The sequence below is a fragment of the Primulina tabacum genome, chromosome 3, assembly GCF_025594145.1.
Source record: "Primulina tabacum isolate GXHZ01 chromosome 3, ASM2559414v2, whole genome shotgun sequence".
Classification (NCBI taxonomy): domain Eukaryota; kingdom Viridiplantae; phylum Streptophyta; class Magnoliopsida; order Lamiales; family Gesneriaceae; genus Primulina; species Primulina tabacum.
In genome coordinates this window covers 14279222-14307068 of record NC_134552.1, presented here as the reverse complement: position 1 = coordinate 14307068, position 27847 = coordinate 14279222, and the positions used below count along the sequence as shown (strand labels likewise).

The 27847-nt window shown below is 34.5% G+C and overlaps 3 protein-coding genes and 2 pseudogenes across 10 annotated transcripts; 1 reads left to right on the top strand and 4 right to left on the bottom strand.

Annotated features, from left to right (window-relative positions):
* The first annotated feature begins 5233 nt into the window (after positions 1 to 5233).
* Positions 5234 to 7680, top strand: LOC142540651 (DNA repair protein recA homolog 1, chloroplastic-like; annotated as a pseudogene).
* Positions 7681 to 7975: 295 nt separating this feature from the next.
* Positions 7976 to 12869, bottom strand: LOC142540650 (high mobility group B protein 10-like). 3 transcript variants are annotated; one of them, XR_012819137.1, is made up of 6 exons: positions 12604 to 12868; positions 11165 to 11243; positions 9063 to 9225; positions 8908 to 8976; positions 8403 to 8790; positions 7976 to 8323 (listed from the first exon to the last, which is right to left on the bottom strand). XR_012819137.1 is itself a non-coding variant. In XM_075646956.1 (6 exons), the coding sequence occupies exons 1-6, from the start codon at positions 12759 to 12761 to the stop codon at positions 8241 to 8243; spliced, it is 762 nt and encodes a 253-aa protein (XP_075503071.1). In that variant the 5' UTR covers positions 12762 to 12869; the 3' UTR covers positions 7976 to 8240. The 3 variants fall into 3 exon arrangements, 1 of the variants encoding a protein (XP_075503071.1); XR_012819136.1 differs by having other exon boundaries at positions 8492 to 8790; positions 12604 to 12866; XM_075646956.1 differs by having other exon boundaries at positions 8581 to 8790; positions 12604 to 12869.
* A 753-nt stretch (positions 12870 to 13622) lies between these two features.
* LOC142540648 (GPI-anchored protein LLG1-like) lies at positions 13623 to 16499 on the bottom strand. 2 transcript variants are annotated; one of them, XM_075646955.1, is made up of 4 exons: positions 15882 to 16499; positions 15735 to 15791; positions 14133 to 14240; positions 13623 to 14042 (listed from the first exon to the last, which is right to left on the bottom strand). In XM_075646955.1, the coding sequence occupies exons 1-4, from the start codon at positions 15967 to 15969 to the stop codon at positions 13867 to 13869; spliced, it is 429 nt and encodes a 142-aa protein (XP_075503070.1). In that variant the 5' UTR covers positions 15970 to 16499; the 3' UTR covers positions 13623 to 13866. The 2 variants fall into 2 exon arrangements, with proteins under 2 accessions (XP_075503070.1, XP_075503069.1); XM_075646954.1 differs by having other exon boundaries at positions 13636 to 14240; positions 15882 to 16371.
* A 210-nt stretch (positions 16500 to 16709) lies between these two features.
* On the bottom strand, positions 16710 to 19374 carry LOC142539002 (WEB family protein At5g55860-like; annotated as a pseudogene).
* A 3998-nt stretch (positions 19375 to 23372) lies between these two features.
* On the bottom strand, positions 23373 to 26385 carry LOC142540646 (CASP-like protein 2B1). 5 transcript variants are annotated; one of them, XM_075646950.1, is made up of 4 exons: positions 25993 to 26385; positions 25360 to 25517; positions 25117 to 25249; positions 23373 to 23922 (listed from the first exon to the last, which is right to left on the bottom strand). In XM_075646950.1, the coding sequence occupies exons 1-4, from the start codon at positions 26002 to 26004 to the stop codon at positions 23671 to 23673; spliced, it is 555 nt and encodes a 184-aa protein (XP_075503065.1). In that variant the 5' UTR covers positions 26005 to 26385; the 3' UTR covers positions 23373 to 23670. The 5 variants fall into 5 exon arrangements, with proteins under 5 accessions (XP_075503065.1, XP_075503067.1, XP_075503066.1 ...); XM_075646952.1 differs by having other exon boundaries at positions 25360 to 25524; positions 25993 to 26383; XM_075646951.1 differs by having other exon boundaries at positions 25360 to 25557; positions 25993 to 26382.
* Between the last annotated feature and the right edge of the window lie 1462 nt (positions 26386 to 27847).

Genomic DNA, 27847 nt, shown 5'->3' with positions numbered 1-27847 from the left:
TTTAAATTATATTATATAATTAAATTATAAACTTAAGTATTATTATTTAAATTTATTAATAATAAAACCTTAGTCATAATAAAAAACATATTAAATAAAATATAATAATTAATATATGTAAAATAAAAAGAATATTTCGAAAATAATTTTTTTGGTGTAAGATTTGAAGTAAATGGGTTGGAGATGAATGTTGTATTTGGTGCAGAAATCGCACTATTTTAGTGTAAAAGTTGCACCAAAATAGATTTTTTGGTTGGAGATGGCCTAAGAAATTTATAAATATGTTTCTTTGGAGACTTCAACTCATGACTCCACTCTGTACGAATTGTTAAGATCAATTGCTTACCACTAGGTCAAAAAATATAGCTGTTATCGAAGGAGCAAATTTTTTTTATATACTTCTGTCAACACAGTGTACACTTACTTGAGTGCTAATGGGTAGGGCTATTAGGCCCATGAGTTTGGAAAATACGTGTCCTTCTACTGTTGTTATCTTATAACTCTTATATATCGGTTTTACATATTTCCTACCGTCGGTCATGTCCTCAATAGAGACAGTATTGCTCGTTAAGCTTTTATGCTACTTTTCAAGGACCCACCTAGTCAATCAGATGAAACATTGCAACGTCTGCAGCTTGATACACGATAATTTCTTAAGAGGTCACTAATCTCATTACTACTCTCACTCATACACGTGTAATTCTACAACTTTTTTTTAAATCTAAATGTAATTATAAATCATTTTTTTGTCTTGAATTTTTTTAAAATACGCATTATCATTTATGCATATTGATACACTAATCTTCCTAATTGTATTTGATCATATTTTTATAAATTTTGTCATGTCATTTTTAAAATATAACATATATATTTTAAATATTAAATATTATATGTATTCGAAAATAAAATTATTCTTATTAATTATTTATTTCAACAATAAAATGTTGTGTTTGATTGGTTCTTTCTTTTTAAACAAATATTTGTTTGGGTTTCCAAGTAAAAGTATTTTTAGCTCTCAAATAGGGACCTATCTTTTCATTATTAAAAATAAAAAATATATATATTTTTAAAATAAATAGAAACAGAAAAAAAAAAAGAAAAGAAAAGTAAAAGTAAAAATATTACGAATCTCAAAATTTACCTCCGATGTGCAAAATCTCCTTGTCCTACAATTTTTGTGTGGCATTACTTTTTTATTTATTTATTGGATATTTATTATTTGTAGAGGACAAATTGTACGATGTGGTTTTGTGTGGCGTTACTTTTTTTATTTTTATTTATTATTTGTGGAGGGAGAAATTGTACGATATGATATGTCCATGTCGCGCTGCAATGTTCAACGCGGAGATATATGTACGCCAACAACTCTTATTATTGTGTTACATGTGAAAAAAGGGTAGGTACGATATAGTATCAATATATTTATATTGGTAAAAATTTGTCTGAAACGGTCTCACGGATAGTATTTTGTGAGACATATATCTTATTGAGGTCATCAATAAAAAAAATTAATTTTTATGCTAAGAGTATTATTTTTTATTGTGAATATTGGTAGGATTAGCCCGTCTCACAGATAAAGATTCTTGAGACCATCTCACAAGAGACATACTCATCTATATTTGTGAGATTATCGATCGATTTATATTTTTTGTTAAATTAATATATTTAATATAAAAAATATATTTTTTTAGGTCGAATTGAAGCTCATTATCGTAAATTGAATAATAAGACATTTTTTTATATGAGTTTTTGTGATTTCATATATCAAATATTCTATGCACATGGCAAGTGGGTTGTAACGGATCTGAGCTATCAGGTGGTAGTTAGTAGTTTGGGTTCAAATAGTTGGAGTTGAGTCGAGTCGAGTTCGAGATGTAAATTCAGTTACTTTCATCTTGCCACAAATGATATATTTTAGTATTCAATTTTAGAAAAGAAATTTAAAATTGTATTCACTTCGAGTTGCTAGAAAAAAAATTTGTTGTTCTAGTATGAATCTGGTTTTTTTTTTTTTTAACGACATGAAAACATGTAGTACCTTTCGGTGTGCGCGGAGTCAATCGTACTTAGCAAGTCATGTGCGATAGACTCACGTAAGATTCGATAACGTACTGGTAGGTAGAATTTAACTCTTGGTCATTGGTCGAGCAATCATCTATTATGTCAACTCGAACACCTCTAAAGACAAGTACTAGACTTTTAATGATTTTTGTTGAGTTTAAAAGTCTAGAGATATTCAATATAGACTTTTACATACTCTATAAAAGTTTAATGGTATTCATTGTAAACTTTTGTATAATTTTAAAAGTCATGTGTCATTCAAATTTTACTTTTAAAAACTCTACAAAAGTCTATAGATATTCAAAACATCAATAAACTTTTAATGACTCCATGAAATTCTATTACGTGCAAGAATTAAAGCCAAAGGTACCACAATAAAATGTCAAAAAATATATTTAATTCAACATAAAAATTTAAATATACATTTAATTTGAAAAATCACCTAAACTCACATACTCAATAAAAACACTAAAATTTTCATTCATTTGTCATTTCTCATCCATATATTTTTCTTTTTATTTGTACTTTTTTAAAAAATATTTTTTTAATTGCAAAAAATAGTTTTAAATCATAATTATTAACATCGTTCATTTTGTTTTTTTGGTTCCAATCACAAAACCTCATAAAATTTAAAATTATATTTATTATAAAATTTAAATAATTATTATACTACATACCCGAAAAAATTATAATATTTTATTGACTTATAAATTGAAAATAATAATTATTTTTAATTAGTAAAATTTAATTTTTTTATTAATTATTATATAACATTTGATGTTCAATTATTTTATATAATTTTTTAGTTAATATATATCTTGATTTTGATTATAACTCAAAATCCTTGCGTATGATATTTTTTCATTAATTTGAATATATACATACATATGTACATATATATATAATATTTATTTTTTAAAAATATTAGTTATTTAAATAAACATGTGGAAGTGACTTGAATAATTGAAATTTAATTGCAATAAATTTAGTACTAACTTATTTATTGTTTTTCGTAAAACAATATGTAAAAAATATTATATTGAGAGAGAAAAATATTTGAAATAAGTAAAAGTTATTCACGTTCGATTATTAGTACAGATAAATTTTAAAAAAGCACAATAATAAATTACAAAATCTACATGATTCTATGAAAAAGTAATGAATTGATTCCCATTATATACATAGTGCAACATTACCTTTGAGGACAATAAATCATATATAATTCACCCATCCAAATAAACTTACATTTATTTGCATCCGAAAAGTTGGGTTCGAGCATGTGCGTAACTAGGATTATAGGATCAGATGTGCAAGATTATGATATTTTTATTATTTTTAAACTTTTGTACTATTAAATTAAAAACAAATCATTGGCAAAATAATATTATTTGAAACTTTTTCGTCCGACAAAATCCCGGCTTTGCCCATAGCATTGTTCCGCCCCAGATATGAGTATCACAATGCTCGAACTCGATCGAATATTAAATTTCAAACTCGAGCTTGACTCATAAAAATATCAAGTTACTTGAGCTTTGTGTTTGAAAAGCTCAAAAATATTTATATCATAATAGCCAGTAGAGCTTGAACTCGAGCTAAAAAAATTGTAGGATTTAAATTTTGTGTGTATGTGTGTGTATATTATACTCACAAGCTACTCAAGCAGAAACAATTAAAGTTTGAATTTGACTCGAGTGAAGAGTCGAGCTACTTGAACTCGACTCGAGTTTGGTCAAATCAAGATCGAGTCAAGTTTTGATCTAGTAGCCTTGACTCATTTACACCCCTATTCAGAACTTTCTAACCACTAATGCGTAATTAGATAAAACTCCATGATATAAACATGTATTTTGTTATGGCTAAAGACTCGTACTGTTATTCACGCGATAAAACCCATGATACATCCATGCAAGTATACGAGCAACAATTCTTATGCTCAATGAATATATACATTTTTTTATAACGACAAAACCCTCCATCGTTACCCTTCGATACACATCTGATAAACCCCATGACTAACACAATAGTTTTCAAACCACATTAGTCGGGTAAATCGCACTGGGCAAATCCTGTGCGACAGACTAATTCGAGAAAGTGTTGGTAGAGGAAATCAAAATCATAATCATTGGTCTAAGTCCTGACATGCTCCATCAACTCTGACAGTTCTTCAAGGACAAATACATACATAATTATTTGTCTAATAGAAGAACTTTTCCAAAAACTAATTTCAGGCATCTAACTGGAATAACTATTCTGGGTAACTTAATTATGAAAGTATTAGGATCTATGACACGTATATGCATTAAGCCAATCCTGTCCTGGCTAATTAGCATAATTTTGGGAATACCAGGACTTAATTTGTAAACCATACTCATATGTATGACACAGAATATTTTAGTGAAATTTTTTGGAAGTCCAGTATTAAATATGATTTGACGCAGAAAGAATGAAGCAAGTTTAAGTTAAGACCTTGAAAATTTAGTATACGATATAATTTGCCATCTTTCCATTTTCCTGCTAACGTCTACATTTTCCATCCTCTGATTGGTTCTTTTATTATGTTGGGATATCTTGCAAACAAAGGTGAGTGGCAGATCATTGATAGATAAGAAAATTATTCTCTGACCTTTGAGTCCACCAACCTGAGCTAAGCACGGTATATGGAGATCGTTCATAATGGTGGACAACTATGGAAGTACAGATTGTTAAGATATGATATTGTGTATTTCATACCACCAAAGCAAACAGTGGGATTTGGCTTAAAATTGAAAATCGATTCTACACTGCATGCATAGGTGGAGAACTTGTAGTTTTGTTAGAGGTAGCAAACAGGGGATATCAGTGCAAAGATGGTCTCATAATATTTTTGTATTTTCTACTGTTGCTGAAAGCTCACATTCTTATAACAGCAAAAAGGAAGAATTATGGAGGCATTGGCTTGTTTGCTTACTCCATATCCTCCATATTCTTTAGTTTAGCTCCTATTTACTATGTTTTGGATTTTGGTTCTCGGGAATCAAAATTTTGATCGATGTTTTGATAAAGGATGAAGTAGGGTCAAGATTTCAGTTTCTGAAGTTGAGCTAGTGTCTGAGGATCTCAACACTAAGACATTGTCACCTTGTGACTGGTGAGAATTAAGCCCGAGGATTCGGGGAAAAAGCTTGATAAAGTTTCCTCTCTAAATGTGTACTGATTAGTTTTTCAACATTGGAACTGAAAATCTTGGCATAATAATTCCTGCAGTTTAGCACTTGACAAATTTTAAACTTTGTTCTTGTCAGATATATGGACCAGAAAGTAGTGGACAGACTACATTAGCACTCCGTGCAATTGCAGAAGTCTGGGTTTAGTATGTGTTTGTTTTACTTATGCCAGCTATTTGAAACTCACAGTCCAACGTATATAATTGAACACTTTTTAAAATCTTAATTGATAGCATTCTTCGTATGCTCGTTTTGCCCACGTTGCATTATAAAAACACTCTGAAACTTCTCAGTGTTATACAGAGTCTTGGTGGAAATGTCATGCTAGTTGACGCTGAGCATTCGTTTGATCCAACATATTCAAAAGCTTTGGGAGTTGATGTAGAAAATTTGATTGTTTGCCAGCCTGATAATGGAGAAATGGCACTAGAAAGTAAATCCGTTTCCTTGTAAAGTTGCTAAGACATGAATTACAACTTTTTATCCATGACCTTTTTATCCACATATAGTTCTACCTATACTTCTGGTTTATTTGGTTTCTGTGTGTCAGTTGCTGACCATTCGTGTAGATCTGGTGCTGTTGATCTTATTTGCATTGACTCGGTCTCAGCACTTACCCCATGGGCTGAAATCGAAGCAAGCTGCTGAAGTTGTATTACTCTATACATTGTGTATTCTAAGCTAGTGTTTTTCTTCTAGAACATTTAAATTGTTTGAGCTATATCATTTGAATAGGGCGAAATAGGGATGCAACAAATGTGCTTGCAAGCTCGACTTATGAGCCAAGTATCGCGCAAGATGTCCGCAATGCTTCTAAAGCTGGGTGCACGGTTGTATTCTTGAATCAAATAAGACACAAGGTACGTTTGATCAAAGAACTGTTATTTTCTTCTAATATCGGAGCAACTGTCTGATCTCTATTGTGTGAAATGTGCTGTGCGTGAAACTTATGGCAAGAATTCATCTGAATTCTGGTGATATCCTTCCTAAAACCAGATAGGTGTCTTTTATGGAAATCCTGAAGTCACTAGTGGTGGTATTGCTTTGAAGTTCTTTGCATCTGTCCGACTTGAGATACGCCCTACCGGGAAGATAAAGTCTGTAAGCCCAAAATCACACAATTTAATAATCTCTCACTTTTCTACTCTAAAAGTTAGCGTTTAGTCGTAAAAGATTTATTTATCCTAGGTTGAAGGAGATGACGATGTTGGACTTAAGTTCGTGTAAGAGTTCAAAAGAGTAAGGTCAGGGCCAGTAAACCACATGAATGTATATATATTCCTGGCTGCTGTTCAAGTATTTGTTGAATGTGGTGCCTGAGTAGAGACATTCATAGCCTGTACTTTTGATCAACGTCTTTTTCGTGAATGTTTACACCAATGCTACGTATCTTGGTTTAACCTTATGGTTTCTACAACAGGTTTCAAGGCCATACAAGCAAGCTGAGTTTGAAATTATATCTGGAGAGGGGGTGAGCAAGCTGGTGAGTGAAAATTTAGTCTGTTGTCGTTTCTGCCCTGGCTTTTTCTTGCTCCCGAGATTTTTATACCTGCCATTCAGGGTTGCATATTGGATTGTGGTGAAATGACGGATGTTGTCGTAAAAAAGGGAGTGTGGTATAGCAATGGAGATCAGAGGTTTGCTCTGTAATATTGTTTTGGTTGGAAAAAATTAGATAATTGTTTAGTGCATGTTTAACACACGAAGCTATTGGATATAGATTGGGACAAAGAAGAGACAGAGCATTACAGCACCTTCAAGAAAATCCCCTTTTGTCTGAAGAGACAGAGAAGGAGAGTGTGGTAGTTATAGAGCTTGAATCTTGCTTATGGATTTAGATTTTAGGGTACTGTTCTCTACGGTTGTTTTTAGCACAAAATTAATTTTCTTCACTACCTACTACCAATGGTTCAAGCAATTTTATCGCATTCAGTCTGCGAACCAGCACGAAGAGGAACTTGGTGAATTTCAATGATCTCTTACATAAACGGAGCATAAAGTTTACATTGTCATTCTTTACTCCCACGAGTTAAGTCTTTGTTTTTCCATTTCTATGGAACCCAAAAGAATAACTAAATTCGCATACCTGCAGAAAGTTAGAGCTGCGGTGGTTGAAGCTGTCGTTCGAGTGGACTCTTGCTCTTAAGTTCTCGCTTCCACAATCCGAAGATGAAGTTTCCAAGAAACACTGTGAGGTGGATAGATCTTTTCCATCTCCTGCAAGGTTTCTCTCGGAAGATCGGTTACAAATGTTCAATGGACAAGAAATCCTAGATTTTCGATTAGGGTAGATATGTACACATTCTTCAAGCAAAACGACCCTTGGAAGGTTTTCATGGGATCCTACCCACCGTCTCCATCGTTTTGGCTGATGTTCGTCTTCCCATGGAATGTGACTTCATTACCTTGCTTGAAATTGGATAGGAGTTTTATTTAAACAGATTAAATCTTCATCCGCGGATCGTTAGCAAAGATTCCTTGAATTGTGAGAAGACAAAATTGTCTTTCAAATGGACCAAGATATTTTTCTTTGATAAAAAATTCAAAATATTCATGTCATGGAATGATGTATGTCATATTTGTGCTCTACTTCCTAATACTTACTCACTTTCTAGTACTCATTAATATAATTTTAAGCATATACAGTGAAATATAAAAGTTGGAGTGATGATATTTCATGCAAACAAAAAAGAGCTAAACAGTTTCGAAGATACCTCAAAAGATTATATTATTCCTAACCCACTCATGAACCTCGGATGATTTTTGGGCGTGGCGTCGGCCCTCCTTTCTACGAACAGAAACAAAAACAAAACTCCAAAGCAAAACCAACTTGAATAATGTGGCAAAGACACATTTTGATGGTAGTAAAAACAAACAAAACTCCAAAGTAAAAGCAACTTAAATAACATGGCAAAAACACATTTTGATGTGCAGTAAAGACCAAGACATGGGGATTTCTTTTCCAGGATCGACACCTCAAGCAACGGCGAAGTAAGCCCAGCCAGATTTCAACATGGTTGGATGACTCGCGATTGCACATTTCACCTTTCCTGATGTACCTGAATACCACCAAAACTGAACTTGAGATAGAGATAGACCCACAACTTTAAATCATCAATATGCTTTCCAACATTATACCATAGATAGTTTCAACGGCAAAAGAATCTTAGGTAATGTTTTGATGTGGGGGTATCTCATGTCTCATTTACCAATTTAGCACTACTTACAAAGGTCATTCCACAGACACCAAATCAATTGAACACTTTTTCGGCATCCGAAAGTCAGCTCCATAGCTTTCCAGTATTGTCACCAATACCTTTTTCGTGGGCATGGTACTTTTTATGGAAGCCTGGAGCAGCCTCACAAGAACTACTAACACCTTGAGATGTATTTGGTGATGTGGGAATATGATAAAGGACACCTTTCAACTCCTCGGAACCCAAATTGACTGTGATTAAATATCCATCGTCAAATTTACCATCAATTGTTCCAGTGACTAAGCTGCCATCATCCAGGTTAGGACCCACTGCACAACATATATAAGTATGTTGGGTAAGCTATATTTCAAGAATGTGACATCAACAATTTGTTTATGGCTCCGGAAAATAATAAAAATAAACAGAAAGATTTCGTAAAGCCTCACCCCAAACTTGATTTGGTGCAGCACTGTTAAGAGAATGCGACAATGTGAATCCGTTGCTACTCTTGTTTGCTTGATTCATCAATATAAAATAAACATCAATGGTTCTGCTTAATATAAATTGGTTTAAATATAATCGAAATTGAGTGTGACGGTACCAGAAACAGAGAGTGATGGTTCTTCTTTTCGAAGATAGTAAATCTGCTCAAAATGATAAAGTAACGACATATAATATTTTCGCAACACAAATGACGCATTGGTAACGGAGGACGGAAACTTGAAGACTCCGGTAATTTCCTTCCATCTACGATCTCCTAGAACCTGGAACGTGTAACTGGAAATAGTTGGAGTCTTGGGGATGGATCAGAATATGAAATTGAAAACTTGAATATTCCTCATAGCACAAGTCATATCAAGTAAAATAGTAAACCTTCGAATTGACCAACACTGTTTTCAAACACTACATGTACTTGTTGCTAGCACCTAAGAAAAATTTTCCGAACTGAATATATCATAAACATACTCTGATAACCAATTTAATTTGTTTAAAAGTTACTTTCTGCACTTTCTAGTTTGATCATCAAAAAGCTATGTACATGGATGGAATACGCATGACTATTAGCCATAAAATTGGGAACCCATGGCCTGCTCATTACTTCTGATATCGATGAGCAGATTTGACACAAGAAGGTATTGATCACCATAAAATTGGATTGTGCCAATTGTAAGCCAGATAACTTTGAGGTAGCATATTTTATAATTTCAAAAATGCTAATTAAAGCCAAAGTCAGACACCAAAACATGTGGCTTTAATGCTAATTTTAAAAAGTTGATGTTTGGTTAGGTTTTCATATTAAAGATGCTTACAAAAGCCAAAATCAAGAAGCCAAGAGCGATAGCAAATTAGGGCTTGTGCTTCAACTAATCTTTCCACATAAGTAATTTTTTTTCAATAAAAGCAACTCTCTTCACAATCATACTAGTCAATAACAATTATCCAAAATAAGGTTCCTTCCGAACCAGGAATGGGTACTGAGTACTGAACCGTTTCCAGAAATTGAAACCAATACCCGAAAAATTACAGTGATGTTCAATTTTGGAATCAAGCCCATGATCGAACCATGTGGAACCATAAACAAAACAGTTAAAATTAATCTTCTGGTTTAAGGTTATAGAGTATACACAGATTAATTTCTAAAATTGAAACAGATCCAATCGGAAACGAAAGCATATGACACTTGCATGGGAATTTGAACCGCGAGTTCAAAACCGTGATCAGGCCTTAATGAAACTTCTAGTTTTCACCTCAATGAAACTAATTCATTTGAGCTAGTTTTTAGGGTGGAGTTAGACTCAAGTCCATGATTTTAACATGGTATCACAACACAACACACTCATTGTTATATGTTGGACTTACTTGGTGGGCAACCTGCTAAATATCTTGTAAACTTCACACTCTAATTATTCATTTTGAATTAAGTTATTCGAAGTTGTATATATAGACTTGAAAAATATCCTCTCTTGAGCTAGCTTTAGGCCCGAGTCCATGATCTTAACATACTTCTAATGCTTATAAGTTAAGTGCTAATGAATCCAAATACTTGCCTAAAGAATAGGTAAATTGAATAAAGACACTCTACATTTTTTTAAATGAGTAAAAACTACTCCTGGAAAATCAGTTATCTTAACCTTCCAATTTATTTTTTTAATTTATAGCTTAGACCCCTCTATTGACAAATTTAAAGTGAACGTGTCAATTACATGCTTATGTATGAAATCATCCCCAAATCAAAGTTGATATTGTTTTTTGAATATATTAAAAGTATAATTTTACTTATTCTTATCTTCTATTTAAGCATCATCTATTTGTAAAAATAATTGAAAATTTAAAGTTTCTATAAAACTAGAAAGAAAAGAATTAATAAAAATGACTTTTTCAACTTGGGAACTTTTACATTCGGAGTATTTCACTCATAGGCGTATATAAATCTTGTAAAAATTTGTTGGCTGAGAGATTTTAGCCATACATTAAAAAACAAAAGGGATTATAGCTCGTTGATCTTTCAAAAGGGGTTTTTAGCACATTTAGAATAATGTAGGGGTCATTTTGTATTTACCCTCATTGACAATTAAGGAAGGGTCACATTTCAAACCACCAGCTAAATAAGGGCTGAACTATTACTAGCAAGTTGCAGCCATTCTCCAAATTTTAGTATCAAGCTAAGTGCAGAATTGTTTGAAAGAGTGAAAAAAAGCATACTTTTTCAATGCCACCTCGAGAGGTCACCTCCACAAAAAGCAGATGTAGATCCAAACGATTTCCGCCCATGGTAGGCATCCTAATTCCAACGAAAAAAGAACAAACAAAAACAAAATATACACATAATTGGTTATACTTTGTTAGTATGATGATACGCAAAAACAATGAAAGTAGGAACAAAATTTACACCATGCCAAAATTCCTACGAGCAGTCCAAAACCGTAGATCTTCAAAACCAATGCCTATCCATGGTAGCCTCTTATTCCACCATTTTGGTTTCCCTAATTTTTGTCAGAGATTTTAAACTACGAATAATGGGATTCTTCACAACTTATCTTGGTTATATTGTGTGCTCATATATTTGGTTTAAGAAACAGCTCATATGAAATCACAAACTGCTTATAGCAGATGGATAAAGCCCAAAGGCCAAAACTTTAACAGAATACTTCAGCTGAATGGTTTCTAGGAGAGTAAAGTACATGATTAAGAACAGAATCATCAAGCAATTTACAGTGAGCAATAGATGCAGTTTGTTCATCAAATAAAAAAAATTTAGTCAAACTACAAAGTTCTACATTGAAGAGAAAAAAAAGAAAAAAATCGGGCGGAATCATAGGGGAATAGTTGCCTCAACACCCAGTAAAGAAAATTAAGAAAAAACAAAAAAACACTATGTAAAATCAATAGCATTTTAGACCCGTGCTTTTAATAATCAGGTGTAAAACCCCCCTACCAGATGGAGTAAATTTGCACGAGTTTTTACAATATAGCTGTGAAATGTGATTGATTTTTTTTTAAAATGAATTATGCTTTTAGAATCTTCACGAAGGGGTTGGGGGCAAGTAACCCCATAATCATAGCATTATCGTTTTGAAAAAATTTACTTCACATTACTCCTTTTACATAAAATGATGATTATCAGATGCACAAACTAAATGGCGTGATTCACTAACGACAAAGGCTCAAATGTCAACAAAGTTCCCAGAAAACAATGAAATCGGAATCCAAACTAGCTGACAAAATTTCGCCCTTGCAGCTACCGTTTATCACATATGGACTCTTCGCAACAAGGTAATATTCGATAATGGACCGGCCGGTTGTGGATGGCATCATTAGAAGAATTCAGATTCTGTTGAATTCCTGATGCTGCTGAGATAATTTCTGATTCATTGTAAACTCTGTTGTGCCATTGTTTATGATTTAGCATGTCATTATCTACTGAAGATGTTCAGTGTATCTGTAACTACAACTTTTTACATATTTTAATGAATGTTTCATTAAAAAAAAAAAACAACTCAAAACCATCAACGAAGCAAGACATCCAACGATCGTAATACCCGTTAACCAACAACATCCAAAATGCAATTCATACATCCAGAAGGCAAGGATCAAAACTTCAATCTAAATAGTGATAGAAAATGCTAAAAATCGCGAAATACCTGAATTTGGTACCGTAATACGAGTGAAAAGCCTTGAGCTTTTGCAAGAAAACATCCGGGTTTTGGAGAATTTCTTGATACTCAGCTTCGGATTTACTGGAAGAACATTCCTTTGTATTAGGCTTTTCAGATGGTGGGTCGCTTGACATTTTCACCATGAGAGTAAATACGATGCTACAGTTTTTTTTTCCCCAAATAGAAATTTCATGAGAATTATTACAATGAGATTTTCTCCCAAGATCTCATTGCAAGAAATTGCGGCTACGACTCTTCCTAAGGTAAATAATAAATAATACAAAGGAATAAACTTCATTGTTATCTCAGAAAGACCCTTTAATAAAAAGTTATTTATGTTTCGGCCCATTAAATCAACGTACTATGACATGTAGACATTTGAGTTTTTCACATTTTTAAGGACTAACAAATATTTCAATATTGTTGAATTAAGTTGAATGGAGTACAACTTTTGCAAACAAAGGGAGATTTTTTTTGGATCTGCTGCCTCAAAATTTGGTATTGATGTCTTGTATCAATTCATATGACTCCAGATATCGACAGTCTCTCCCAACTAATCTTATTTCTAAAACGACGTTTATAACACATTCGTTTTGTATTAATCTCGTGTTTATTAACTTGTTAGGATTCTTCCATCATATTTTAAATTTGAGTTAGTGAAATTTTGAGATTATTATTTTGATATCCTTACTTGTCTAAAACCTTTTAAGCACTCTTAATCACAAATGTCTCAAAAAACATCTATTGGATTGTGAATTTTAGACAATATTGATTCATTGCTAAATGCTAATGGAATAGGGATCAAAATAATTTTAATCCCAAAAAAGGAGAGATCAAAATGGTTTTAAACTAAAATAATAGGGATTCTTTATTTTTTTTTTAATCTTATTTAACTTTTTTCTTTTCTTTTCATTTACAAAAACACATTATCCTTAGGACAGGACAGGATGCCATATAATATATAATTCTATTCTATTGTTTTTCCAATCATGTAGGGAGCTTTCACTAGCTAAGGCACAGAAATCAGGTACTGTCAAGACCAATACAGGCATACAGCAACAATTGAGGAACCAAAAATCCCATCAAAAGAGATGAGTGCTCAAAGAAACTGCTTGAATACAATTAGTTATTACATAAATGAAACTCGTATACATAGCCAGATAACAGATAAAGAATTTGGGCAATCTCAAATTAGAAGAAGATACGGAGAAACAAACCAACGTACTGCGAACTGAAAACATGGAAACTTCAAAAGTACTGCAGAGTTAATGCCAGGGAAGCGACCATAAGCATTGTTATTGGCAGTAGTTCGCGTATATTCCTGCTGAGATTTTTGTTAGCATTCTCTGATAGCATCGATGGTGGAGGCACTCCAGGGCATTCAAGCCCATCTTTCCCTTCTCGGCAGATACTAGCGAAGAGACCTGTTGGATAATTTCCGTTGATATAAATATAGCTGAACATGATTTCAGCACAATCATTCCTTAAGTCGTTCAAAGAATCTACAAACGGACATGCGAACTCTTTAAAGGAAGAACAACATAGGTCGGGTGGGTATTCAGGTCCCTTGCATTTGCTGGTGATGATGGTATAGTTCTGGAACTCGAAGCTTGCGGGGCAAGCTGTAGGGAGCAAAACCAGTGTATCAACACATCTGTTTTAAACTTGAAAAGTTGATGTCTAGAAAAATGAAGTACACTTGGTAAAATTGGAACTGAGTGAACATAACAGGCTATAAAATTCATATTTCATTTACGCATGATTTTGAGCATAAAATATTGTACAAGTAGTTTGGTCGTATGCTAATTATGTCGGATCGTAAGAGACAAGAAACACTTGAGAAATACCTAGCAATGTTTGAACCTCGTATTACCAAATCTAACCAGCATTGGAACCTTTAGTTTTTAAGATGTGCTACAATATGCACAGTACAAAGTCACTTCACTGAGAGAAAACCAAAGAGAATACGAAACAAAGAAGATGCAGCCTAGCCAACACCATAAACTGTCAGAAATGGAGGTAGAGTAGTCAGGATAAAGAAGCACCACCAAAATGTCCCACGAGGCAACAACACTGTCCACTCGCACAAGATATCCCGGAAAGAAAGAAAGGAACTTTGTGTACAGCGAGATTTTATTAGCCCTAGAACCGTGTATATCATACTGTAGAAAGCCCAAATCATATCACCTATATTGCTGGAACAGGCTAGTGCCCGTCTTACAAGATTCACCACAGCTGCCGATAGTGGTATCAAGGATTGTGTCTTAGTAGCAATGTTGCCAATTGCCCCTTTTTTCATCGATGAAAAAGTGTATCCAACCAACACCTGTTCTCAATTCCCTCTAAGCTAATCCTCAAGTTCAAATCTTGTGATTTCAGAGGCAGGGTGGGACAGATTTCCCCATGGCTCAATTCTGGAATAGTTTAGGCCCAGTATAATTTCAGGAATCGAAGGTAAAACTGCTGCGGACTAATGACACTCCAAGATAGAATACAGAAGTTCTTCGTTTATCGGTTTCAAAACTAATCTGAGTGATTGTAAAAGTACAGTCTGCATTGAAACAAGGAACTGCCGAGATCAATAGAGATGAAAAGCTTAGACTAACACCACTGGAGTACGTATACTCATACAAAAAAATGGTTCAGACAAATCGTCTCCTTTAAATCTTTGAAGTCAATACCCTTGATCAAGGAACATAGTACTCAACTCATGTACCACTTCAACACGATTACACGAGAAAACTCCATTCATCAATCTCCACCGTCCCAATGGAAAGCTGAAACAAACTAACATGAACCATTTTGCATCCGACTAGAAACACTACAAGGATCTAACAAAATAGCCAATTTTCAATATCCTTAATTTTTCCAAAACAAAGTCTTAGAGAAGTGGTTGCTTTGAATCTTTAGAGGAACATTTCGGCCTAATATGCTTCTTCAGAAACGGTTTTTCATCACCTTCTCTTTTTGTCTCAAGGCAATACTTTATATTAAACTTTTCATCATTTCCAAAAAAATATTACATTATAATACAAAACATATTATTTTAAGACTGCTTATCAAAAGATTTCTAATATGCTTTTTTGCAATGTAAAGCAAAGAACCCAGAAACATACGTGTTCTACGCTGAAGGAGCCTCCTTTCACCTGAATCGTGGGATCCAAATATACCATCTGCATCATCATTTGAACAAAAAACATAAAACTTTCCATAAAGAAATAAGATTTTCACGAATCGGGCAAAACAAATGCAAACCCGCAAACCTGAAATGAAAGGGGAAGCTTCGAAAGAGGTGGAAAGGTCGAGAAACACAATTACAAAGAGACAACACTTCATCCCACATAAACCCATCACTCTAAAGCCATAAAAATCTCCCTCAAGCAAACTAATACATAAATCCACACCAAAAATACCCAGAAATCGTTCGTAAGAAGCCAATAATTCTTTTTACAGAGCCGGAAATGTGCATATTACAGTCACGTAACAGATGTAAATGTATTTATTACAATAAATGGATCTAAAATAACTCAGTACATTACACAAAAAAGTCATGAAATTATTTATTTGCGGGGTTAGAAAGTTGCGTCCACAAAGAGTGAAGTAGACAAATGCGGGAAAGGGGCCGTGCCCATGTTCAATACTCAACAGCGGGTTCCACAGGCGAAGACGCGGTCTTCCACAGAAACCTGTTACCGTCTGACCAGACGACTATTGATATGACCGTACGAATGGCGACGTGTGATCGGCATTCGGCAACACATGCATCCTGTAGAGGGAGATGGAATAGGGTGTTCAAGGTTCTCGGCCTCGTTCCCAAATTATTAAACTTTGTAAAAATTATGGAAAGATGATCGGCTTGGGGAGGAACTTTTATAGTCCTAAACTTGATATTTTCGTTGTAAATATATTAGTATTAAACTTGAGATTTTGATGTCCAAATATAAACGAGCTAATTGCAGCAATTCTTTCCTGGAAAAATAAAAACTTCAAAGAACTAGGAAGTTTAACTGTATGGAGTGTTGAATTTTTCCTTTAATTGTCCCCCTTTTTCCTTAATTTGATCGTGTGCATGGCACTTATAACCAGACAGTAACGTTGATAACTGACTTTAGCTTCATTGCACAACGCACGCATGAATGTTTTACGTTACTTGTGTCGGTATTAGTTCAAAACTTACTGTGCGATTCAGTTTTAGTGCCTTTTTTCGCTCTTCGTTGTTGAGTGAACGACTACTTGTGAACTATTTTTCTGGAAAACAAAATAACATTGTTTCTTGATCATATCATCTGCAGAATGAGTAATTCATGACATGGTTATCATCACAACAGCGGTGCTTCGCTAATGTAAGATGATTCGCCAGCTTCATTCCGCTCTTCTCGACGCCATTTCAAGAGTTCACCCTCCACAACCTTCTTCGGTTTCTGATTGTATATCGGCCATCTCTTTCAGAATTTCATCCACTTTTGTCACCAGTTGTCTTTCGTTTGTGTTCACGATCTCCACCTGAGCCATGGCAGTAGCCACATTTACATCAACCTTATTTGTGAGGTCCTCGATCTTCTTCTTCATCGACTCGAACTCCTCAACCGACAATTTGATCTTTCTCATAGATCCCGATCCTCGTGATTTGTCAGCATTAGTTCTTGGTGAATTATGGATTTGATCGTCAGCGAGTTTCTCAGCTAGTTTGGCTGCTTCGGCTTCCTTTAGTGCGATTACCAGCTTTTCCTCAGCTTCCTTTGCTGAAATTCTTGCCGATTCGGCTTCTTGTTTAAATGACTCGGCATCTCTCCTCATCACTTCTGCTTCAAGTATAGCCTTTTCAGTTTTTATCTTCTCAACATCAGCTTGCATTTGCTGAATTGCTGATTCTGTTTCTAATGCTTTCTGCTGGGATTCAGAATGCTCATTCTTCAATCCCTCTAGCTCCAGTTTAAGCGACTCGACAGAACTTTGGATTGCTTTTTCTTCTGCAACAACTTCTTGTAGAGCCCTTTTTGCATCATCGATTTCCGATTCTACGGTTGCTAAAGAACTCAAATCTGATTCACCTACTGTATTAAGTTGCTCCCGCATAACCCTGATTGCTTCGGTTGTTGCCTCGAGCTTCTCCTCGAGAACTTCTTCAGACTCGTATTCTTCCATCAAACGCTTTACTTCCTCCTCGACTTCTTCCTTACCGGTTTTATGCTTCTGTAATAGCGCCTCCTTTTCTTCCATAATTATCGTGTGCTCTTCTATGGCCTGAGAGGAAGCAGTCTTAACCTGGTCAAGCGTTTCCCTTAAAGCAGCAACTTCATTTGAAAGCTGGCTTTGTCTCTCTTCGTTCACTTTGATGGAATGTTGGGAGTCTTCTGCTTGCTGGAAAGCTGCTAATTTTCCTTCTATGGCTGCATCAAAATCTTGCCGAAGATTGGTAAGTTCTTGTTTAGCAGCAATAAGTTCTCCAGATGACGCCTTGTAGAGTTCCCGTTCATTTTCCACATCTATTTTCCACGCATCACTGCCCAGTTGAGCTCTCATAGATTTTTGCTTTTCAAGATGAGTGGCTCGAGTCTTTGCGGCTTCTGTTGATTGAATCGCAGCCTGCTTGGATTCGCTAAGGGTTTCTAGCTTGTTTGTTAGATCTACCATTGTTCTGTTTGCCCTCTGCAGCTCACGTAATGCTTGAGCCTTTGCGGTTTCGGCATTTCTCATCTGATCCTTGTAGTGGTCAAGTTCCCTAAGCATCATGTGGTGTTGTGTTTCTTTCTCTAGAACTCTCTGCACCATAGAAGTAAAGAAAATTCATAAATCAAGTGAATTTGAACAAATGCAGTATTGTTATTGTTTTAACCCATACAACAGCACAAAAGCAGAATTTTCAGAATACATACAGCACAGCAACATTTGCACCTTCAAATGGAAACAAAAGAACCACAATTGAATCAATCTTACAATTTCCATCTACTATACCTCGTCAACTTTGGATTTCTTGTTCAGCAGGCATTGCTTTAGGCGAGCCAACGTCCTTAAATAAGCTCACAGCAGCCTTGACCGATTGAAACGGTGCACTGGTATCGATTTCTCCGGTATCTGGTCTTGGAGAGTTCGTGGCCCTTGGACTTTCCATGATTGTGAGAGAACCAGCGGAGACTGGAGAACCAGCGGACCTCGGAGACGCTGGACCGCTGTACCTCGTTCTTACGTTGAAACCGAACATTTTGTGTCGCTTCAGTTTACCCACAACCTACAAAACCATCAGAAAATTGTCAACTCTCACCCTCAAGATCTGAATGGATTTTTTTTATTTTTTTTTTGTATAGAGAAAATGAAGCCAAAGGTCTGTTAAATTTTTTCAAAATATTCGACATAAAGATTCAAATTTTCTTGATTTAAAGAAACCAAAGAAAAACATGGTACCTCAAAAGTTTCACTTCAAAGGACATGCATGAAATCAGAAAAGGAAATGTATACAACTTCGAATCTTGACACGGTTTCTTGAAAACCCTTTTACTTTTTCTCTTTTGCCTAATTGTTTCGTATATGATTTTGCATTCAAAAGTGAAATTATAAATAAGAGAAAATGTGAATCGATGGATGAATTGTTTCTTGAAACAGTAATCATCCATTTGTCTTATTTGTTTCTTCCTTCCCTTCATATGCTCCGTGGAGAAGCTATAATTGCGCAGTATCTTCCATTTCAATGTTCTTACTCCAAAATTTCTCTGCATATGCCTATTTCTTGAAATAGGAAATACTCCTATATTCCTGTTTTGACTTATTGGTCTGGTCTAGGCTAAATCCAGGAGCACGTCTTATACAAAATTCATAGAGAGTTTTTCAATAAATTTATTAATTAAACACAATCTTTTTACTCTTGAAGCTTTTTAATTATAGAACTTTGATTTTATTAAAAGAACAAAATACGAATTAATTCCAAGTTTTCAATATAATTAACCGTTTTTTGGGACAATTCCCATACAGTATTTTAAAAAAATTTATCTCCCACGAGTGTTGAGTAGAGAAGGGAAAGCAAGGCCAGTCCATTTTATTAGCAGGGAACAGCTGAAAGCGCACAAGATTTTCGCGAAATTCAAGTGAATTCGCTACTTAATGATGTCTCTTGTCTTCCGGCATTTTTGCGCTACTTAAGAAATTGGCATAATCACCTGTATATAATCAATTTCTTATAAAAATAGTTGACCAAGGTTAAAATACAAAATAATATGTTCAACAGATTTTGCATTGCCGTTGTTTTCCCTTTGAGTTGTAGCACAAAAATTGAATTTCGAGACATCATTGCTTGAAGTTGTGCTTGTACAGACAGGTAATGGTTTTTCCAATTCTTAATTAAGAGTTAGTCTACTTTTCTAGGATTATAAGAATTTTTTGCATACGATTGATTGAAAAATTTTATCTGCTGAGAATTACTAATTATGGTGTATCTTCCATCGAAAACTTCGTGGATGAAAAGGCAGATTGGAAATGTTTTGTGACATATGAGGGACAAGTAGATAAACATAGACGATTTAGCATTTGAATACCAAGGGAATTTTGCTAGGAAAAATGGATTTTCTGTTCGGAAGGAGAGGTCGAGGTTGAGTCCTCAGTTAGGGGTTTACAAGAGAGATTTTGTTTGTTATAGGTCAGGATTTGAACCCACGAGAAAGAAACAAACTGGCCAACATCAAAGGGACAGGAAGTAGGCTGGATGTGGATGTGGATGTGATGCGGAGTTGTACTTGTCCAAGGCGATTGTAGATGAGGTTTCTCAGTTGTGCAATTTAGTAATATACATAACCACGAACTATTAGAGGATGATCAAGTTCGGTTGCTACCAGCTTTTTTCTCTGATTCTGTGTTGTATTCTATCTTTACTGAGTAGAAATGAATGATATTTCCATCAGATGTTAATATCTAGTATCAGCTCGACAGCAGTGTGACGTACCATGATATTCTATTTGAATAACTCGTGTCATTCACTTTTTATTCACTCAACAAATATCTGCATATTTGAATCTTACAATTTTCGATTTAGAAGAGTGTTCAAGACTTGATAGGTTATTGGTTGATAGCTTATTTGGTGAAAGTATGGAAGAGTAGCAGGATCAGTTACCTTCACAGCTTATTGTTGATTTTGTTCATTATCAGCATTTTCTGTGTCACAGCTTTAAGTACTTTCTGATGATTTGCTTTGCCATTTTCAAAGTGTTCTATTCCAACTTGAACAAGTTAAATAACTGAACTATTACAACTCTATAGCATGTCCACAATTTGTTAAAACTCTTCGAAATCATTCAGTTGAAAATGGTCTGGATCATTTAGGGGCCAAGACTGTTGATTTGAATTTTGGTATAACAGTTATGATGTACTCGTATGGTGCAAATTACGGACTTTGTTTTATTCATCGATGATACTTGATTTTGGTAGCAGCACCAAGGGCGTTCGCGGTGGAACAAGTTTTCAGCTTCACATATCTTATTTGCACTACTGTAATTTCTTCTACAAAAGGGTCAATTAAAATAAAATTTTGAAGCAACTTCTGACTGCTCAGTCATTGTTATCAATGAGCTTCCCAACTTTTAGACGACAGGTACACTAAAACTTGCAGGTAGTCAGGTTTGTTGAACTTGAAAGAGGATATATGTCCTATTATCGGACATGATTGAAATCCTGGAGATTTTGTCGGTGATATTCATATTGATATCCTATAATTAATGTTCCATTCTTCAACCTTGATGCTGGAAGCACATGGTTTATCTCCAAGAATTCATCTCTACCAAAAGATTAAAATTCTCTGAACTCCATTCTACGATTTAGTAAATTGTAAATCAGAACATCTAACTATTTCCCAAAATAGTTACATTTTCTTACCAGAAATCGCCTCCAAAAATATCAGTTGATGTGATTCTTTCTTGTTTCTTGTCATCCATTTAGAGCAGGTACAAGGGGGGAGTCTTCCTGGCGAGCAGCTTCTTCCCCCAGACCAATCTCAGCCTTAAAATTTTTTAAAAATAATATTAAAAAAATAATTACAAATCCGAAAAATTGGAAAATAAATCTGAAACATTGCTAACGGCCATATTTTCGAAATCCAAGCTTACTCCTATAAATTAACCTGATTACACCTTCAAAAGTTCACAATTTCTTCCACTTTAATTCCAAAACTCGAGATTTCTTCGGCTTTCATTTCATTTTCAATCCAAATTCGAAAATGAATCCTTGGAGAAATGATGATCTCAATAATCTTTCACCAAATTCTTTGTTGAGAGATTATTTCGAAATTTTGATAGTGTGAGAATGAATTCCAATGCATGTTTATAACGCTTTCTTTTAAAAAATGTTTTATCCCTCACTTTAGCCACAAGGATGTGAAAAATTTCTTTCAGGATACAGTGGAATTATTCTGAATTTGTGGGTGACTAAATCAAATCAGAATTTGAATCTTTTTCTTGAACTAATGATGACATATATATAAAGATGAAACATTGATTCAGAACGGACGCGACTCTTCATGAAACAATGCATCCTTTCATGCAAACGTGTCATGAAACAATGTGTTGTTTCCAAAGACTTGCCTTATCCCCTTGCGAAAGGTTGTGTGGATTCTGAATAGTTTTTTTTGGGGGGCCTGACCGGGCTGGTCGATCGCCGTAATTTTCGCAGTAGTAACTCCGTTCGTTATCAACAACAACAAAATAAATTATGAAAAATTGATCTAACAACTTCTCAATTCACGACGAGCAAATGTGGAGCATTATATTCAACCAAACTCTATTCTCTCAAATTCCATCCAATTCCTTACCTACTTTTGAAACCACGTATTCTAGACCAAAAAGAAAAGTGAAAAAGATCGTTGGTGACGACGAGGGTGAAGGCATCACAAGGAAATATAAGAGGAAGACTGAAGATGAACTTCTCGCAAAGGCATAGTGCAATGCTTCCGTCGATCCGATACTTGACAGTTATCAAAGCAATGCTAGTTTTTGAGGATTAGTCTGGAATGTATAAATATAAACATGAGTTGCCAAATTTATGAAAAGTACGTCCACGAAACAACATGAGGCTGATGTTGTGAAACGAGTGTTCGTGTTCCGCAACAAAATAAGTGAACTAAAAGCACTCAAGCGGATTGTCATTTGATATGAAGGTATTTATTCTGAAATATTTATTTTAATTAAAATTCAACAAATTCTTAATTAGAGTTTTTTATTTAGTATAATCAAGCTCAATCGTTTGAGCAAGATTGTGGAAGTTTGTGATCCAATGAGAAAGTTTGGTTATTATTGACGGAACAACCAAAATGGAAGATATGGTGTTTCGAAAAATTCAAAGGAATTTCGACGAATGTTACCAAGAAGCTGAAGAATATTGAGGTGAATCATCTCCATCTCATTTCTCTACACTCTCCGATACACACCTCCGAGGAAGGAGACGATGTGCAGGAAATGAGCAAAACCATTAGACCAATAGAAATGAAGAACTTCAAAAAAGCTTGCTTAGACCAATAGAAATGAAGAACTTCAAAAAAGCTTGCTCTAGCAAAAGTTCAACGTCAATATTATATGAAGATATAAGAACAAATTATTCGTAAAAAAATACAATCAATGATTTATTTAGTTCGTATTTTAATTATTTGTATTATTTATTTCATGTATTTTTTAATTTCGTATAACTTTTAAAATTTTAATTATGTGTTTTAAATTTGTTATAACTATTTGCACTTTTATTATGTTTTTCTAAACAAATTATATGATAGAAATTAAAATTAATATTTCCACGTCATCTCTGTAGCATTATATCATTACGATAGAAATATGAGATGAAGTTACCAATGCTGACATCAGCATGACCAACTTCATCACACAATTTTACATCCTCTTAAGCACAAATTCAATGTTGCTGGTCTTAGAATGAATTAGCAGGCACATACAACTATTTAAAGTTTCTGAACTATCATCTCCCAGCAACACATTTGACACATCGCATGGAACAAGATTTCCAGACACAGAGCACAAACTCACATACATGGAACAAGATACACATTTGCATTATCGTGGATTAGGTTGGTTACCACCTTCCGCTCTTCTTTCCTGCATTGCCTCCATACAAACGGAAGAGGCTAAAAGCTGAAATGGCAGACAATATGACCATGGAAAGGCTGGCCAGTAGCGCGCTGGCTAAGCCATCTCCGCTTTGGTTGCAATATTTCTCGTACAGTTTGCATACCTTCATCCACTGCAGTTCCTTCTGACCAAACTTGGCAAATATTCCTGACTGCAAAGCAGCAGAAACCGTGGCTAAATTCAAGTAGGCCATTATCTGCACAAGTGAGACAACATAAAAAAAATAACTAACTAAAACCGAGAATAATTTAGATTGAACCAAACAATTTTATACGACGGATGTGAATTTAGTCTTACATATGATAAAATGATCATTCCAGGATATATAGTTATCATAGTTAGGGCAAGAACTGTCAAACATCCAACAAAGCTATGTGATGTGAATACAGAAACAAAAAGCACTCATGGTCAATTTGGTTTGATCGATGAGGGTTTTCAATTAATTGTTCTTCCTTATCGGCCACCCTAAACCCCAAATCCATAGTGACTGCAACAATCTTTGGCCGCAGTCACCCATGCCCCCCTACAATATGATCATTTTAAGTGATACTTCTCAACCAGATCTTCTGTCATTAACTTTTTGTGAATTAATAATCATGTGTAGCCAAGATATCATAATCCTTCAGTATGTAGTTAGAAAAACTATTTTTTAAAACATACATCTTGCTCGGTCCAGAGAATTATAAGTTATTAACTTGGAACATATAGCACATCCATGTGCAAATGCAAAGAGTAAATACCCAACTACAAGGCAAATGTAAAAGAAGAAAGAAGAATATGCGAACATAACACATAATATCTCAGATATCATCCTACACTGAATCATACACACCAAATAATTTAATAATCATCTCATCATCTCATCATATCATACTTTCTACGACTCAAACAATCAATCACTTATCTATCCCAACATCACAACCAAATGCACCCTTAAATTAAGATATTAAATAGACGAAAACATCAGCGTATGAACTTAGAGACTAGATTGGGATCACACATCTAGTTTCTAGGAGAAAATCCATGTTTCACAACTTTATCAAAACTTCAAGAAATTTAACATTATATACTTAACCAAAACTCTTTCAAATTTTATAGTCTCTGTTTTCTGTATCATAGATTGAATTTACAGATTTCAAAACACGCATGAATATTTGGGAGCTTTGATTTTCACTCGTCAATATTTGAAGTTCCTTACAAATCAGATTTTATACTGAATTTTTTTGCTTATTTTGGATCTATCTGGTTGGATAAAAGCACTGATGAGAACAAGTCAAGCCAGAATTTGTAGGACATAAAAAAACAATGATTCAGCTTTGATTTATCCATGAAAGATCAAGATTCTGTAGAAACAACAGAGAAAAAAAATTCAACGCAATCACTTATAAACCTGATCACCAGAGAAAATAGCCCAAGCCAAGGTCTTATTCAACAGCACACTCCCTCTGATCATACTCTGAACGCACCTCAAAACATGAACAAGTGAGTAAGCAACAGCTAATCCATCGGTCACCACCAAAAATCTGTAAATTTTGGAACAAATTAGCCAAGATTTACTCAAGCACAACATTTATGTTTGAAGAACAAACTCCTTAGAAATCCTTAAACAGAAACAGAAGACATATCTTCTTACACAACTGCTTTCATGTCTGTAAATTTGGCCTCCTTCCTAATTGTGAAAATCTCCTTGACCTCATAGTCTGTCACTATAAGAACAATAGAAATAATGGCCAAGGCACAAATCAAACACCTCAAAAGCATCTCGGCTAGTCTCACCCGCCTATCAATCACCTTCAAACTGCTCCCATGGTATACAGGAATATTACCAGGACTAACACCAACACCAACACCAACACCAACACCAACATAACTCATATTTATAAGTAAAGAGGAGAGAAATCAACCAAAAGTTAAGCAGAAGGCAACCCAAAGGCCCAAATCAAGAATACCAAAAGAAAGTAGCAACTATAAACAACACCGCTTGTTCAACTACCTACATTCTCCCTTTTATATCGACACCCAATAATATTTAAAGAAGAAAAACAATTTTTCCTTCATTTTTTTAACAATTTTGATAATTTGTTCCACATTTATTGCTTTCCAATAAATTTATCTAAAAATGTGGAGCTTAGCTCAAGGTTGCATGACAGAGTGCCAGCACAACTAAAGAAAGCATAAAAAATAGCAATTCACTGTAAGCTAAGCGAAAGGGAATTCAAGTTTCGAGAAGCAATAAATAAAAGCTTATTGTGAGGTGTTCAGATACCTGGGACAACATTTAAAACAATGGTCTAAAATTTAGGACTGGTTTTATGGGAAGGAGCACTAGTTTCTTGTTTCAAGAAAATGGAAAAGAGATAAAAGAGTTGGCTTTATTCTTGAGAGTGGCCCCCTTCATCACTGGTCTCTCTCATATTCAATGAGGTCGGTAAGATTGAATTTATGATCGCCCATTCCTCCTTGTGCAAAGTAAGTGGGACAAAACTCGGAGAAAAAGTGTTGGGTTTTCTTTCTCTAAGTGGTGTGGCCAATATTTCAGTAGGATTGCTTGACATTTGAGTGGTGGACAATGAATGTTTTCGAATATTTGATCTAAACGCAACTGTGATTACTATCAAACTAAATTTGATGTTAATTTTTGCCTAGTACTCTCGAAAAATATCATTTTAATTTGAGCATGTCTCTTGTGAGACGGTCTCACGACAACCTTATCGATATTCACAATAAAAAGTAACACTATTAGCATAAAAAATAATATTTTTTCATTGATGACCGAGAATTATAGTACAAAGCCCTGCGGTCCAAATGAACCAGTCACATTGCTCGGTATTCAGAAAGAAAGTAAAATCATGAATGAATTAAGTCATATATCTATCCTTTTTTAGTTTCTTGATTTCTGAATTGGGTGTTGAGCAAAATTTCGTATCATCAAAACTTTCAAATTGATTATTGAACTAACAAACAGACCGAACACAATCGTTGAATTAGATCAACTGAAAATCGGTAATTGAACCATTTGATTAAATTTGACCGTAAACTTTCAAACTAATATAATAGTTTGTAAGACATGTTAGTCCGGTAAATAATTTTGAATAATTTTTTACGATATGGTTGCTCGAAAATGTATTGGCAAGAGAAATCGAACACCTTAACCACTTAATTTTCTATATATATTTTCTGTTTATTTGGTGGTTCAGTTCTCAAATTTGAAATTTCTTTGTTTAATTAGTTCAACCTCTATTATATTTTTGCAAAAATCGAATAAATTGATTTGCTTATCTCTATTTCTGATTTCCTCCCTTTTTTGGATTCTTGTCCAAATTTTTTCTTCTCTTTTGGGTAAAATATCATGTGATTAAGTAAACAGAATAGAAATTTTAGCAATACGAGATCTTTGCAACGTCTTTTTTTTTGGGGGGATAATGAATAGGCATTTAATTCTTTTGGATTCATAATTTTAATTTATCATTATTTCATTTTAAATCTTATTAATAATCAACTTCGAATTGACTTACTTCATTAGCCATTTTCATTAATTTTTAACATAATTATTTTCCTAAAAAAAATGTGCATGGCATAACTACATTTATGTCCATGATTAGGTTAGTTTAAAGTGTAAGAGAGTTGATGCAATCCGGGCGAAATGGATGAGTCGGGTCGGGAACTCGGCCGGGTATACTATCAAAATATTGAAGGAAATATGAGTTGGACGCCTGACTTTAACCTCGTAACTCCTCGATCCAATTTAGAGATTTGCGGACAGAAAAGTAACCACGTGAATGGGCGCCGGAGGGGTGTCCGGCGTGACTACTCCGATGCTTAAGTCAGCAGAGTACTCAAGCAATAAAATCAATGTAGCCCAGTGATGGCTGTGCGATTGGTGTATGATAAATGAGGGTATTGAATGTGTGAATTAATATGTGAATAGATCCTAAATGCAAATAAAGAACTTGATATTTATAGTAGAGGATGCAATGATGACCTCGTTTCTCGTGTTTGAGCATTAATTATAATAGGGCAGCTAATTATACCCTATTGCTCTGACATGTCAAATCGCACACTTGTCACATCCAGACTATTTGATTCATTGTCCACTTGCATTAGTGTCAGAGATAGGTCGG